Raw genomic sequence first — 16,770 nt, 5'->3', positions numbered from 1 at the left:
AGCGCTGCTGCTATCCATCTTGTCAGTGTCAAACTTACTCCTTACCTTAGTAGCAGCTCCATGAGGTGCGCAAACTGGACTTTATTGTAGGCATCTTCAAGGTCGATTGCTACTGCTAGTGTTTCTTCTTTCCTTTGAAATCCTTCATACACCTCATATGCAAAAGCAGCTGCATTTTCCCATGTGGACTTGCCTGTTCTGTAACCACCTTGATTTGAAGGGAGAATGTGCCTGTGTTCAAGATCCCTTGCAAGTTTCCTGGCTATCATGCGTTCCATGAGCTTTCCAGCAATGTTTTGCATGGTTAGGATCCGGTAGTGCTTACCTGATGATGGTCCTTTCCTGGTTTTGGTATGGGTTTTAAGAAGCTGTGTGTCCAGTCCTCCAGCACATGTCCATTGTGGAAACTGTTTTGATATAGATTGAAAAGTTTGCTTTTGTCTTCTTCCGATAGCTCCTTGATGTCCGAGTTGCGAACTTTGTCTGGGCCAGGAGCTGATTCTTTCTTGCATTTAGCTATTGCTTTAGATCATCTATTGTCAAGTCATCATCGGGTCCAGTCTGCATAAGGGTTTGGTTTAACTCCTCAACATATTTCTTTTTCTCATCTAAGTTTCTTTGATCACTCTGTTGTATGAAACGTTTGAGCAGGGCGGATCCTTTTTCTTCGTTTGTTTTAAGCTTGGTTCCGTCAGTGTCTAACATGTCTGGGGTTGTTGTTGTGCAAGTTTTCCCTTCCATGCAACAATAAATTGCCAGAACTCTGTCAATGTTGTGTCATAACTGAGTGCCTCGCAAAACTGTTTCCACTTGTCATTTTTGGCCTCTTGAGCAATGACTTCAAACTGTTTAGTTTTTTCTTTCATTTTTGTTTCAATATCTTTGTCCGGAGATGGTTTTGTTCTTTCTTTTTGCCAAAGTTTGACAGCCGCATGTTTTTCTATCCAGGCTCTGTGTGTGTCGGTATTCCACCATGGGGGCTAAATAGTTTGCATCCTGTTCGGTGCCGTTCTTTTGTTTCTTCTGCGTCTTAATTTTTCGATGACGGTTGTCTCTTTGGTTTCATACTGAAATGGATCACACGGTTTCATACAGGGTTTATCTGACAGTTTCTGTAGACTGAAAACTACCGGGAGGTGGTCACTGCCTTGGTGTGGAAGTGTCTCTGCATTCATTTCTGCTCTGAATTTTGGAGATGTTACAGCGATGTCGATCCCACTGTCACTGTCCCCTTGTCTTGTTCCAAGGCGAGTTGGGGATGTGGTTGTTAATGGGCTGAGAAGAATTCCCCCTATCATTCCTTCAAGTGCGAGTCCTTGTGGGTTGGTGTTCCGCTGGTCCCATAACTTCGATCTTGCATTAAGGTCTCCACAGATAATGACTGAGTCTCCAAATTTGTTATCTATTTCCTCTAAAAAGGCCCAATCCTCTTTTGTTGTGCAGGTTCCTGGGTGAACATAGGCATTGATGAGCACGATGCTTTTGTGAATTCCGTCAGGTTTTTCAAGACGCACCCCCACTAGTTCACATGAGTTGCTACACCATTTCTCTAGATTTATGGTGGAAACTTTGTTTTTTAGGTTTCTGTTCAGTATGATTGCTACTCCTCTTCCTTCATTCCTTTGAAAGACTGTGAAATTCTCAAAATGTATTGGTCTGTCTGCACTTGTCCTGGTCTCTTGGAGACATAAAATGTCAAAATCATATGCCAATTTCTCAATTGTTGAGATTCTCATTCTCGCGCTGGAACAATTCCAACTGCCGATTCTAAAGAATTTCTTTGACAGCTGCTCCGCTTTTGTCATTCTGCTACCTAAGCACAATCTTTTCCCACCTCTTTTGCCACGCCTGTTTTGGGGTTTTGGGGATCTGAATTTATGTCACGTGCTATGCAGCTGATCCCCGAGGTGCACGCGAGACAGGGTTTTGTTAGTATCCATAGAAGGGTGTTCTATGTGGTGAGGGAAAATATACAGTTCAGTGAATGTCAATGACAGAGTACTGACAGGATACAGTTCAGTGTATGTCAATGACAGAGCACTGACAGGATACAGCTGAGTGAATGTTAATGACAGAACACGGACATGGTACAGTTAATTGAATGTTAATGACAGAACACGGACATGGTACAGTTAATTGAATGTTAATGACAGAACATGGACATGGTACAGTGGAGTGAATGTCAATAACAGAGCATAGACAGGACACATTTGAGTGAATGTTAATGACAAAGCACTGACAGGATACAGCTGATTGAGTGTTAATGACAGAGCACCAACAGGGAACAACTGAGTGTTGAGTGAATGTTAATGACAGAGCACAGAGTACAGCTGAGTGTTGAGTGAATGTTAATGACACTTGACAGTGCATTGACAGGATACAGTTAAGCACTGAGTGACTGTCCGTGCTCTGTCACGGACAGGACAAAGTTGAGTGAACGTCAATGACAGAGCACTGACAGGACACAGCTGAGTGAATGTTAATGACAGAGCACAGACATGATACAGCTGAGTGAATGTTAATGACAGAGCACAGACATGATACAGCTGAGTGAATGTTAATGACAGAGCACAGACATGATACAGCTGAGTGAATGTTAATGACAGAGCACAGACATGATACAGCTGAGTGAATGTTAATGACAGAGCACAGACAAGGTACAGTTGAGAGTTGAGTGAATGTTAATCAAAATGACAGAGCTTGGCAGGACACAGGTGAGTGAATGTTAATGACAGAACACTGACAGGACACAGCTGAGTGAATGTTAATGACAGAGCACAGACATGATACAGCTGAGTGAATGTTAATGACAGAGCACAGACATGATACAGCTGAGTGAATGTTAATGACAGAGCACAGACATGATACAGCTGAGTGAATGTTAATGACAGAGCACAGACATGATACAGCTGAGTGAATGTTAATGACAGAGCACAGACAAGGTACAGTTGAGAGTTGAGTGAATGTTAATCAAAATGACAGAGCTTGGCAGGACACAGGTGAGTGAATGTTAATGACAGAACACTGACAGGACACAGTTGAGTGAATGTTAATGACAGAGCACTGACCATGGCCCAGACAGCGTAACAGTACAATGAATCATTAAAACCTTACCCTGAGGCGTGTGGCCAGATCCCGCACTTGTTCCTCTGACACTTTCCTCTGGTGGACCAGGTCCACTTTATTGGCACACAGGATCATGGGGTACGAGTCTCTGGAAGTGGAAAAGCCAATGTTAATATTTATAGTATCATACATTAAAAAAAAAAAAAACAACTAGCAAGAGAGCAGCGCTGTACATCATTGGTAAAGATAAAAAGTAATCTAAAAAAACTGACTTGATTTCACCTTTCTTAACCCTTAGCTTCACTTTCAGCACTGCAAGGATTACAGCCTCTGCAACCTGTTAAGATTTTTTTTTAACCTTCGCTGGCTGTCGCTTTTGACTTCACACGGAAGCTCATGTGGGTTGTCCACGACCCATACCGCTGTTGCTTTTGACTACACACAGAAGCTTATGTGGGTCGCACATGACCCATACCTTTAAAGAGACAAAAACCTGTATATTCCTCCAAAGCTTGTGTGGGTTGTGCACGACCCATACTTTGTAAAGAGACAAAAACCTGTATATTCCTCCAAAGCTTATAACAAAATATAGAAAAGGAAAACATATCGTAACAACTGATTACACACACATGCACTCACACACGCACACACAGACTCACACAAACACATACACTCAGAAGAAACACATGCTCACACATTCACACACATGCACATACACACACACACACACACACACACACTCACACACAACTGATCACACACACAAACACATAACATCACATGCGCAGACATACAAACCCTACTTATGCACACATAGAGAGAGAGAGAAACTGAGACAGAGAGAGCGACTGAGACAGAGACAGACAGCGAGACAGAGAGAGAGATGACTCATAGCATCCTATACGCACACAATCAAAGATATTCAGTCACACAGGAACATGCTGTTAGAGAAAGGGATGGAAGGGGGTTATAGCTGAAGACAGGCGAAAGGGACGGGGTGGGGGGGTGAGGGGGGTTAGTGGGAGAGTAGTGGGGTAGTGAGGCTACTCAAAGTAAAACTTCTTTATTCTCCTTCACTAATTGCAAATTAAACCTTCTGAAATCACTATTAAAAAGGTATGGGTCGTGCATGATCCACACAAGCTTTCGAGGGGTGACCGCGTTTTTTCCTCTTTAAAAAGCATGGGTCATACACGACCCACACAAGCGTCCGTGTGTAGTTAAAATGCCACCTTTAATTACTCATTAATTAATTAATTAATTTTTTTCATTTGGGGGCAAAAGTTGGCCTTTTAGGTGTAGGAAGCATTTCTTAAATTTCGTAGAAAAATATTCAGAATTGGCTGAGATTTTTGCGGTTTTGTACCCTTCTGGGTCGTGTACGACCCACGGTAGCCAGCGAAGGTTAAACAAAGGAAAAAAAAGCAACAACAACAACAAAAGACAAAAAAAGACAGTGATAACAGTAAACCACTGCAATATTACTTCACCATCAATGTTTAAAACAAACATATATATATATATATATATATAACTACTAAAAGTACTAAAAAAAAACCCTCCTGATCTGTGCATAAACTTTAGTGAAGATGGCAACAGGCCCTTAAAGAATTGTCATTTTCCAGGTTAACAGAACTTTATGCTTTGTTGAAAGGACAAACTGTGTTGCACCAGAACTGTGTGATTAGTGATCTGATGCACACTGCACGTAAAAATATCATGCATGCAATGGTACTTGATCACCACTCAAGCATAGTGCAAAAAAAGAGTAAAGTTTAAAAAAACAAACAAACTAAGATTAAAAACTGTCATGGCTTATACAGATGACACAAACACAAAGACCTGGACCAAAACCTGATCAACAACTCCTCCTCCTAACTACTGAAGCCATCATATGTGACATCCTCACAGGAATTACATAACAATTATGAAGCAATGAAATAAATGAAAAATTTTCCATGAAAAGAAAATTAATTTCATACTGTGGACAGTAATTTTTCAAAATTCATTGCCAGAAAAATTAATCATACACATGTATAGATCTACACTGAGACTGACCTGTCTTTGACCCGGAGAATCTGGGTGTGGAAGTTAACCATGTTGTCGAAGCTGCGGCGATCTGTGACAGAGAAGACCAGCAGAAAGCCATCACCCTTCCTCATGTACTGTTCCCTCATGGCGCTGAACTCCTCTTGACCAGCTGTGTCCAGCACTGGAATAACAGCCAGCAGAATAAAGAGTAGTGCTCAGTGAAATTGGTTAAACATAACAAATAAAGGATTTATCATGATAAAGGCTAACAATTTTGTTAATTAAAGAAAAAAACATAAAAAAACAACAACACAACAACAAAATATGTATGCATTATAATTTGGATGTATCCATTTTTCTCTCTCAATTCCATGACACAATAGCAAAATGTATCAAAAGTATTCCCAAAGTGAAACACTCATAACCTGTCAATGACCAAACTGATACAATCTTTCTTTCTCTATGGGTTTTGTTTGTTTGCTTGTTGTTGTTGTTTTTGTTTGTTTGTTTGTTTGTTTGTTTGTTGTTGTTTTGTTTTGTTTTGTTGTTGTTGTTTTTTGGGGGTGTGGGTGTGTGTTTGTTTGTGTGTGTGTGTGTGTGTGTGTGTGTGTGTGTGTGTGTGTGTGTGTGTGTGTGTGTGTGTGTGTTAGTAAAGTGCAGATTGTTCCTGAACATAAAAAACAAACACAAGTAATTTAATATGCATTTGATTCAGGTATTTCGGATTTAATGTTTTAAGTACTTGAAGCATTTGGTTTAAAAAATGGGATATTATAAGTAAATGGATAGTAATATTAGTAATAAAATCTTGTGTTCTTGTCAATGGTCTGGTCTCTAGCTGGTTCAGTGCGGTATGAGGGTGCAGACAGGAAGACCCACAACCACCTTATCTATAGATAGATCATCTTATGTGTTGAGGTACTGGTAATAATGACATACAAAAATAAAGATGTACAAGGTATAATGATTAATAATACAGAACATAAACTTTCTGAATATGCAGACGATACTGAATTTCTGTTACCTGGTAACAAAAAAGTGGAAACTTTTGGGAGTGAATTCTGAGAAAACAAATGCAATCTGGCTTGGGAGCACAAAAAATTATAATGTTCATTACTTGGACTGTTGGAGCATGAAGACATAGAATGGAACCCATCGAAGTTTCAGATCTTAGGAGATTGGTTCACAAATGATTTACAAAAGGACATTGGTTCACAAATGATTTACAAAACTGTAACTAGTATTTGCAGCTGTGACAAACGTGTTCAAGATCTGGATAAGAAGACTGTTTTTTCACTAATTCTATCAAAACCAATTCGTCTGTGGATTTTGGTACCAAACAATGAAACAATTTTTGTCACAGTTTGACTTTGCAAAATAACTGATATGATCATTTTGTGTGAAGCAAAAAGCAGGATAAAATCAACAGAAAAACAGTGCATAAAATTAAAAACATCAGAACTGAAAACATTTGCAGCTCCATTAAATTGAAAATAAACTTGGATGAAATTATGAATACAGAAAGTTAAGACTGATATAGAAAAATATTGCTATGGCCAGTTTTCCTTAAAGGATAATTTCCAAATGTATGGGCCAGAAATAGCACTATATAATATTGTTTTTGAAATCAAATATGTTTTGGACAGATGTATTTACCACATACAAGGATTTTTTTTCTATAAAATTCAAATGTAAGAACTCTGCTGAACATGCAGAGCTAGTGCTTTATAATCAAAGAATACAGACACTGAGATAGGGATAAAAGATTATAAAGGGTGAAACATTGGTCCAGGAAAGGAGTACAATGTATTGCACATTTTCTGCTGTAAAAATGTGGACATTTTCTTTCTTATGAGAATGTCAAGCACAAATATGCTGACGTAAAATGATAAATTTAATTACTTTTTCTAGTTATAATCAGTAATAAAAAGACTACAAACAGTATATAAAAGAGTACAACAGTTGCATGATCACTGCTTAACTATAAAAAAAGAAGAAGAAGAAGAGTGCATCAGTGCAACAGTGTCTTTGCTGAATAGCTTATTATTATTATCATCATCATCATGAATCTTTTAAAAAATATATATCTAATTACGGCCAATCTACATTCTCTGGGATGAACTTAGTTGAGACTTTAAACCACATGCACATAAATCAATATGTGTATATTCTCATAGTTTTAGTTTCTGGAACAGATTACAACAGACATGTAATGAGGTTGTAGCTGAGACACTGTGTATGATCTCATTTTCAAAGTGTTTTTCACCATCGGAAAGAGTAATTAAAAGCACAAGTCTACACCAGCCACAGGCAATATTATGAATGAAAATGACATTACTGTACAATGTTATCACTACATTATATTGTACAATAATTTTAATTTTCATTTAGCATACACACATGATATATTCAAACACAACACACACACACACACACATATGGATTTCCATCATATACCACCAGTTATCTTTTAGATGTTTGGAGGAACTGGCAAATCAAACACAAGACAGTGCATTTTTTAGGTTAGTTCAGGCAGTTTGTTCCAGTACGGTGAAATCTTGTCAGTAAAGGAGAATTTTCACCAAAATGTTAAATCTAACATGGTAATATACATAATGAAAAGATAATTTAATCAATCCAAGACACATGAGTACCAGTATTGAAGAACAACCTATCTGTGAGGGGATGGATATCATTATAATAGCCATAAATGTATTATTTTGAGAATGATTCCAAGCCCCAGTTGACTGAGTGATAGAGAATTGTTAATGATAACTGATACGTAAAATTGGAAGACAAGGAATGCCACCACCTACCATCCAAAATACAACACTGTCCATCGATCTCAACGTGTTGAATATACGAATCCTCAATCGTGGGATCATAATCCACCACAAACATCTTCTGAAAGAATTGTATCGTCAATGCCGACTTGCCCACACCACCATCACCCACCACCACCAGTTTGTAGATAGAGGCGTTGTCGTGTGGCGGTTTGTTGGCCATGCTGAGAACGATGACTTCAGCCTCCCCGCACAGTCACTTGCTGTTAAGCCCTATTCACAAACAGAGCGTACACAGTATCACCGTGCGTGGATTCAGTCCGTTCTGAAGCTCACCGCCCCGTTGCTACTGCCAGAACCTCTCAAACAAAACACAAGATGAAGACCTTGTCGAATCAATACACATTGTTTGCACACAGTTGTTGATACGTAACGAGAGAAGCTTCTCATTCCCGAGTTGTCAAAGAGCCCATGAGTGAGCATGCAGACCTATGTGTCAGCTGTTGGGTGAATCACGATACACTCAGGGCAATTTGCGGGGATTAACTCTCATACACTGCTGCAGCTCCAGCATCAGTCCGCACGGCCTTCACCGAACAATTAGCGCGCAAGTTCCGCTTCCGGGTACCATAGTTAGATGCACTGTGAAATGTTGGTACATGCATAAACACTCTCTCTCGCTGTAAAAACAGCTTCTTCAGGCAAGGGTACAGAAGTGAAAACTTTACAGGCTGCCGGTTAAATAACAACCAGTGAGTAAAAGTCAGGTAAAACTGAGGTAACAACTGAGCAGGTAAAAACATGCTGCATACAAAACAATTACAAAATAGCCTACTGTTGTTGATATTTTTATATTTTACCGGTCTTGGTACCTCAGTGCTTTCTGCAAGGAGCGGAGCCCAGGACACGAAGTGAGTGTGAACTATCTGTGTGTATCACATATCAAGCACACATCTGAATTCCACAACACATTACGAATCAACGTAATGGGACTCCGCCGGTGCGAAACCATGAAACTATCACTGATACTCATTAAAAAGATTTCCAATTTAGACTCAGACTATAAACAAGCAAAATTCATATTCTCCTTGTAGTCATATGTGTGTATGTTGATATGTAAATAGTCATTGGGTTGTGAATTTTCCCTGCTGTGACTGAGAAAACATGATTGGCATCTCTTGCTATAGGGGATAATAGTACACTGCCAATGCCGAGGTTTCGGAGTCCACTGGGGACGACTTGAAACTGCGTTCATATCAGGCATACTTCTCATCTTCTTCTTCCGCGTTCCCTAGCCACGCTGGACTTTCAGTCCGGTCAGGACCGACGGCGAAGTCTGCGATCCGCCGCAGGGACCCCGCCGGTCCCCACAGTTTTTCCTTGAGCTCCACCGGGCTGGGCCCTGCCTGGCGTCTCAGAGAGTTGAAGGTGGGGCAGGACTGCAGGATATGGGAGGGGGTCTGTGGGCTTGTGCCACAAGGGCACTGGTCAGTATTTGATATCTTCAGACGGTAGAGATGGGAGAGGAGCGGACAGTGTCCCGTTTGCAGTCTGAAGATTGTGACCTGTGCCGCTCTGTCCAGCACATGCCGTCTTTTTCGTCTTCCGGCTCGATGTCCAGACGTTGGCGCCATGCTTTCCTGAAGCTGTCTCTCAATATTGCCTTTGCCTCGCTTGTAGGGTGGGCTAGTTGTTCTAATTTGCTGCCTACCTTAGATAGGCGGTGCGCCTCTTCATTGCCCTCTATGCCACAGTGGGAGGGGATCCACTGCAGCACTACAGCAGTTCTCTGTTTGAGGAGATAAAGTTCTTGCCTGATGTCTCTTAAGATCTGCTCTCCTCCTGGCGCCTGGAGACTCTGCAGGATACACACACACACACACACATATATATATATATGTATATATATATATATATGTGTGTGTGTGTGTGTGTGTGTGTGTGTGTGTGTGTGTGTGTGTACACAAGGTTATTGCCTTTTCAATCTGTGTGAAACACTACTTTGATTTTAAAAAATTTATACTATACGTTTATAATGCATGTTACTTCTGTTTCTTCTTCTTTTTCTTGAAAAAAACTGAATATTCATGCTTTTGTTGTCACTTACATTTTTCAACGGTATATATATGTATCAATATGCACGTTACTTCTGTTTCATTTTCTTTGATAAACTGTTATTTATGCATGAGCTATTAGTTGTTTTCTTATACTTGCTACCCTCCCCCTCCCCCGTCTCTCTCTCTCTCTCGTCCACCTGCGTCAACTTGTGAGGCTTACACTCAAAGCACAACAACAACAACAACAAAAAACAAAAACAAAAACAAAAACAAAAAACAAAAAAAAAACAAACCCGAGACAATGTCACACTCTGCTTAGACCACTATATAGGTTTCATGCTGGAGCACGCATTTAGTATACAATTTCTTTCTTTTGTCTTGATTTCTTTTCTGTCTTTTCCGGCTCACCTTTCAGATGTTTTGTCCATCTGTTCATATTCTCGACCTCTCGTTCACCAGCAGAGCACTGCACCCGAGCTGTGTGTGTCAAAGAGCACGATAAAGACCTTTACGGGGTACTCCCTTTTCGTCACCGGCCCTTTACAGTTAAATACGTTACGTAAGATATTCACCATATCAAGTCAACAGTTGCAGTCAAGAAAGCATCAAAAGCTTACCCGTGTGACATAACCCAAATTAACCACACGACTACCACCACCGCCACCACCCTTATGCTCTCTCTCTTCATTCAAATTGATACATACATGCTCTCAAGCCAGCTTCAGCCGTCCACTCACTGGCTTTTACTAAAACAGTATATTTTATTGAACTGGATTTTTGCTTGCTGTTAATGTATTTTACATGTGTACTTACTCATCTTGGGAAGTAATTAATTTTAAGTGCGATGAAGAGATATGTGAGTCTGAATAGTGTGTGTGTGTGCGCGCGCGCGCGCGCGTGTGTGTGTGTGTGTGTGTGTGTGAGTCACACACACAGAGAGAGAGAGAGAGAGAGAGAGAGAGAGAGAGAGAGAGAGAGAGAGGAAACGAAACAAAACAATACGAATTTCATTTCAAGATGGCAGTGGAATAAGCATTACTACTTTTTATTTTATTTTAGTCTTCAGCATTGGGCAAAAACAAACTAAAAACATGTCAAAAAAGGAAAAAAAGGAAAAAGAAAGAAAGGAAAAAAAAGAAGAAAACAGTCATTCACAGGTCACATTCCACAGAGAGAGAGAGAGAGAGAGAGAGAGAGAGAGAGAGAGAGAGAGAGAGAGAGTACATACTGAATGATCATCAGTACATCTTTGGATTGGTGGTCTCAAATCTTTAAGATTCATAAGAGAATAATGAAATTTCTCTTTAAATTTTTGAAAAGTTCAGTTCACTTTTTAAATTTTCGGGAACATGATTCCATACCCAACCCCCAGAATATGTAAGACATGATTTACTTAACTTGAAGTAATGGTTGTGAACGGAAGATTAATTTTATGCTAGTGTCGATAATCATTAAAAGTGAAAATATTTAGTAACGAAGACGAAGCATTACCATGGGATATTTATGGACGAAGAGGTCTTTATTAGATAAAAGTCTAGCCTTGCGCGGGAGGACGTCTACTTGGTATTGTCAGAAGTTGTCAGAGAGGTTGATTTGTTAATATTTAAAACAGCACTCTTGTGGACCGGATGCTTATCAATGGTTTAAGCAGATTATTGCTGGCAGAATGCCAGAGTATAGAAACATAGTCTAACAGATTGAACAAACGAATGAAAGAATAGTTTCATTGCGTGTGAGTTAAAATGATATTTATTGTTTTTTTTACTGATATATTTTTGAAGCAAGAGAGAGACAGACAGACAGACAGACAGACAGACAGACAGACACAGAGGAGTAGATAGTGACAGTTTTAAACAGTTATGGATATGGTTAACTGTACACTGGCTCCCTGTCTTGTGACCCTGCTCACAAAGTAGAAACTCTCCTAAGGGTTCACACAGTGGTACAGGAGTTGTGGGTTTTATCACACCAGTTGCAGAACAAAGGAACTGTGAATATGCTGTACCACACAGCAACACATGGAACCCAACCTGCCACCGCTTAAAAAAAAGGGTGAAAAAAAGACAGAAAAAAAGTATACTCTTCCGCTGTACGTGAGTCACACATGGGGACTCAGCATTTATTTATAGATTGTGTTGGAGAAATTCAGATTGCCTTTTCTGGGTTGTTCAATCTATTTCATACTGTTGTTTTCCAGACATTTTATACAAACTTCTTACGCTTAAGTCTGATCTTTACCTTTCTTTGTCATACTTGTATTTCTTGTTGTCTTCGGCGAAAATTTTCTCGAAGAGAAGACAAATTTTCATGAGGAACACAAAGCAGAAGTCACGCCCCCCCCACCCCCACCTTTCTCTCTCTCTCTCTCTCTCTCTCACATACACACTCGCGCGCGTGCGCAGGTACACACACACAAGTTCACACACACACACACACACACACACACACAAGTTCACACACAGTGGCGCACACACACAAAGACACACTAATGCGCGCGCGCGCACATACTACACACACACACACACACACACACACACACACACACACACACACACACTGACACTGATAGACACGCGCGTGCGCGCGCGCGCGTGTGAGGAGGCGCGGCCAGTTTGTGACGTCTGATGCCATCCATCAAAAACTGCGTTGTCGCTGGGTTGCTTCCGTGCAGGTCACAAATAGAAAGCACTCCGTTACCGTTCTCAGTTCTGCTCATTTGGACATGCTTGTTTGCTCTCTCTCTCTCTCTCTCTCTCTTCTGTGAGTGAGTGAGTGTGTGTGTGTGTGTGTGTGTGTGTGTGTGTGTGTGTGTTTGGTTGTGCGGCTGTGTTGTACTGTACTGACAAGTAATCTTAACAAACATAGAAAGCAAAACAAAACAAGAAACAAAGTGGGGCACAAACACAAAAGGGCACTGTGTATGGGGACTTGGGACGATAATTATGACGGATAACCGAGAACACAGAGACGAAAAAGGAGAGCACTGAAGGACAGGTAGGGATGACCGAGAATAAATTGTAAATCTCAACAGTAATATAAAGCATGCGAATTACAAAATAAAAGGACCAATCAAACGTAGATGCCACCTGGACTTGATTCAAACATTAAAACATTTTCGATGTAAAATCAATTATTAAAAACATTTTCTTTAGACACTAAAAATCCACACTCAAATATTTGTTTTACAACTTTCTTTTAATTTTTTTTTAATGTTTATATTATCTGTTGCCATTGGATATGATTTAGGCTAATGGTGGCAGGTTTATTGAGTTTCATTAGCAGTGGTTGCAGTAGCAGTTGTAGCAGAAAGAACAGCAGTAATGGCACCAACAGTAGTTGTAGCAGTAACAGTAGTAACAGAAGCAGCAGCAATAGCAGCAGACGGAAACAGAAGAGCAACTGCAGCAGCAACAGCAACCGTGACAACAAAAGCAGCAGTAACAGTAGTAGCAGAAGCAGTAGCAACAACATCAGTAGCAGTAGTAATAGTAGCAACATCAGCAGAAATAACAGCAGAAGAAGCCTGAGCAGCAATAGTAGCGGTAACAGAAGCAGCAGTAACAACACAACAAAATGCAGCAGCAGTAACATTAGTAGCAGGAACAGTGCTGACAGTAACAGCAGCAGAAGCTACAACAGTAACAATGAGCAGTAGTAAAGTTGTATTAGTGTGTGTGTGTGTGTGTGTGTGTGTGTGTGTGTGTGTGTGTGTGCGCGCGCGCGCGCGCGCGAGTCTGTGGATACGATGCTTTGGTGCTGGTGTGCCTATTAAGATATGCACGAGCACGCGATTGAGAGTACACATTGTATTTAAACCAGCCAGAGTACGTTTCAAGTGCGTGCATAATTATCATCGTGTCCCCACTATCTGATTTGTGCAGCTTGTGTGTCTCTGCCCCTGTGGCTGGGAGAACTCCACCATGCCACACAATTAAACGAGGGAGTCACAGTTACATAATTGTGCCAGTCGGTCGCGCGAGAAGGGCGTGGGTGCACGTGGTTGCAGTGCGTGGGACTGGGAAGTATAGTGTGGCGGTGGATGTGGCCCAAGTACAGGCCCAATTGTTAACAAGCACCGCTCTCCGAGTGGTCCCGGTTAATTGCCGTTCGCGGCCACACGTGTGAGTGAAGGGCTCTCTTTGTTGGTCAGGGGACAGCACTGTTCCATGCCAAGTGCCGGTTCTTGCGTCAGTACAGCTCGGAACAGAACAGCTGTTGTCACACAGCTTGCTGCGTGGCCTGTTCGGCAGTGTCTGTGGTGTTCATTTCACAATAATAATAATGATGATGATGATGATGATGATAATCATAACAACAACAACAACAACAATAATGATGATGATGATAATTATCGTGATGATAGTAGTAGCAAAACCAACAACAACATCGCAATGATGATGATTATGATCATGATGATGATGATAATAATAACAAAAAACTAAAGTTTATAAAAACCTTTTTGGTGGTAGATCCAGTGAATCCTCTTTGTTTAGTGCGATACGACGTAGTCAGTTTCGAACCACAGGCCCGTTGTCAAGTGATGAAAAGAGGACAGTGTGGATAGGAAAGCCAATGTGAGAAATGGGTGATGACATATCACTACTTTTTGTTTTGATGGACCATGCACACTAAACACTTGCTGATCACCATTCAGTGCAACACACACACACACACACACACACACACACACACACTATATATATATATATATATATATATATATATATATATATATATATATACATATATATATATACATCATGGCCTGGCTTCGCTGACGAAGATCTAGGAAGGGCGTTGTCCACGTCTGATGCAGGCACGCTCATGGCTGACAAGGCCAATGCGGGAAAAGCAGAGTCGGCCGCAGCGGTTGCAAGGGAAAGTCTGGTCTGGGTTCGCGGCTGCAGCGTCGTGGTTCTTCCTCCTTCTGCGTTTGTCCTCAAGGCTGGCCCTGCGGTTGTTTTCGAAGGAGGAGACAGCTTGGTGGATGGTGCGTCGCCAGGTCTCTCGATCAGCGGTTACTGCGGACCACTGGCGATGGTCAATGTGACAAGCACCGAGAGCTTTCTTCAAGGAGTCTTTGTATCTCTTCTTGGGTGCTCCTCTGTCACGGTGGCCAGTGGACAGTTCGCCATACAGCGCGATCTTGGGCAGGCGGTGGTCCTCCATCCTGGACACGTGCCCTGCCCAACGTAGCTGGGTCTTTAGCAGCACTGCCTCGATGCTGATAGTCTTTGCCTGCTCCAGGACCTCGACATTTGTGATGTAGTCACTCCAGTGGATGCTGAGGATGGTGCGAAGGCAGCGCTGGTGAAAGCGATCAAGCAGTCGTATGTGGTGCCGGTAGGTGACCCAGGTTTCGGAGCCATACAACAGCGTGGGCAGTACAACAGCTCTGTACACGCTGATCTTTGTGTCTTTCTTCAGGTGTTTGTTGTTCCACACTCTCTTGTACAGCCTGCCGAATGCGCTGTTTGCCTTTGCAAGTCTGTTGTCAATCTCCTTGTCGATCTTGGCGTCAGACGAGATGGTGCAGCCTAGGTAGCTGAACTGGTGGACCGACTTCAGCTCTGTCTCACCGATGTTGATGTGAGGAGCGTGGAATTCTTCCCGTGGGGCAGGCTGGTGGAGAACTTCCGTCTTTTTCAGACTGACTTCTAGGCCGAAGAGCTGCGCAGCCTCTGCGAAGCAGGACGTTATACGCTGCAGGGCCGCTTCTGTATGGGCGACGAGGGCAGCATCGTCGGCAAACAGAAGCTCTCTGATGAGTTGCTCCAGTGTCTTGGTGTGGGCCTGTAGCCGCCTCAGGTTGAATAGGCTGCCATCAGTGCGGTATCTGATGAAGATACCGTCGTCGTCGCCAAGATCTTCAGTGGCCTGTTGGAGCATCATGCTGAAGAAGATCGTGAAGAGGGTCGGCGCGAGGACACAACCTTGTTTCACTCCATTTCCAATTGGGAAGGGCTCCGAAAGGTCGTTGCTGTGTCTGACCTGTCCACGCTGTTCCTCATGTAGTTGGATGACCATGCTGAGGAATTTTGGGGGGCATCCTAGACGTTTCATGATCTCCCACAGACCTTTTCTGCTCACGGTGTCGAAAGCTTTCGTGAGATCGACGAATGTCGCATACAGTCCTTTGTTCTGTTCCCGACATTTTTCTTGTAGCTGTCTGAGAACGAAGACCATGTCAGTGGTGCCTCTGTTGGCTCTAAAGCCACACTGACTCTCTGGGAGATGTTCTTCGGCGATAGTAGGCACCAGCCGATTTAGGAGGACTCTGGCGAGGATCTTGCCTGCGATGGAGAGCAGAGTTATCCCCCTGTAGTTGGAGCAGTCCGACTTTTCTCCCTTGTTTTTATACAGGGTGATGATGACTGCGTCACGGAGGTCCTGTGGTAGTTTGCCTTGCTCCCAGCAGCAGACAAAGAGGTTGTGGAGTTTGGAGTGTAGTGCTGGGCCTCCATTCTTCCACGCCTCCGGCGGAATTCCGTCAACCCCTGCTGCCTTGCCACATTTCAGCTGTTCAATGGCCTTGACAGTCTCTTCTAGGGTTGGTAGCTCGTCCAGTTGTAATTTCACTGGCTGTTGTGGGATGCGGAGAATTGCCGAGTCTTGAACCGTGCGGTTGGCGCTGAAGAGGGCCTGGAAATGTTCCGACCACCTGTTCAGGATCGACGTCTTGTCTGTGAAGAGCGCCTGGCCGTCTGCGCTGCGCAAAGGACTCTGGACCTGGTATGAGGGACCGTACACCGCCTTCAAGGCTTCGTATAAGCCCCGGTAGTCACCAGTGTCTGCACAAAGCTGAGCCCTCTCTGCCAGGTTGGTCCACCACC

General features: G+C 42.3%; 1 protein-coding gene and 1 long non-coding RNA gene across 3 annotated transcripts in view; one reads left to right on the top strand and one right to left on the bottom strand.

The window, feature by feature from the left end:
* The window catches only part of LOC143293837 (ras-related protein M-Ras-like), a 29,108-nt gene extending 20,681 nt beyond the window's left edge, over nt 1-8,427 (bottom strand). Inside the window, exons 1-3 of the mRNA XM_076605124.1 lie at nt 7,914-8,427; nt 5,125-5,278; nt 3,115-3,214 (exon numbers count right to left, since the gene is read on the bottom strand). Coding sequence (XP_076461239.1) covers nt 3,115-3,214; nt 5,125-5,278; nt 7,914-8,103 — 444 coding nt within the window. The 5' untranslated portion in view covers nt 8,104-8,427. The remainder of the gene's footprint in view (nt 1-3,114; nt 3,215-5,124; nt 5,279-7,913) is intronic.
* A 119-nt stretch (nt 8,428-8,546) lies between these two features.
* The window catches only part of LOC143293840 (uncharacterized), a 45,485-nt gene continuing 37,261 nt past the window's right edge, over nt 8,547-16,770 (top strand). The window contains exon 1 of one of the 2 annotated variants that reach the window (XR_013056811.1): nt 8,547-8,632. This is a non-coding gene — a long non-coding RNA (uncharacterized LOC143293840). Of the gene's footprint in view, nt 8,633-13,940; nt 14,189-16,770 lie in introns of those variants that run through there. The other variant, XR_013056810.1, reaches the window with a different exon arrangement.

This window comes from Babylonia areolata, chromosome 19, assembly GCF_041734735.1.
Source record: "Babylonia areolata isolate BAREFJ2019XMU chromosome 19, ASM4173473v1, whole genome shotgun sequence".
Classification (NCBI taxonomy): domain Eukaryota; kingdom Metazoa; phylum Mollusca; class Gastropoda; order Neogastropoda; family Buccinidae; genus Babylonia; species Babylonia areolata.
Note: the sequence above shows the minus strand (reverse complement) of the source record. Positions and strands in the feature narration are given on the sequence as shown.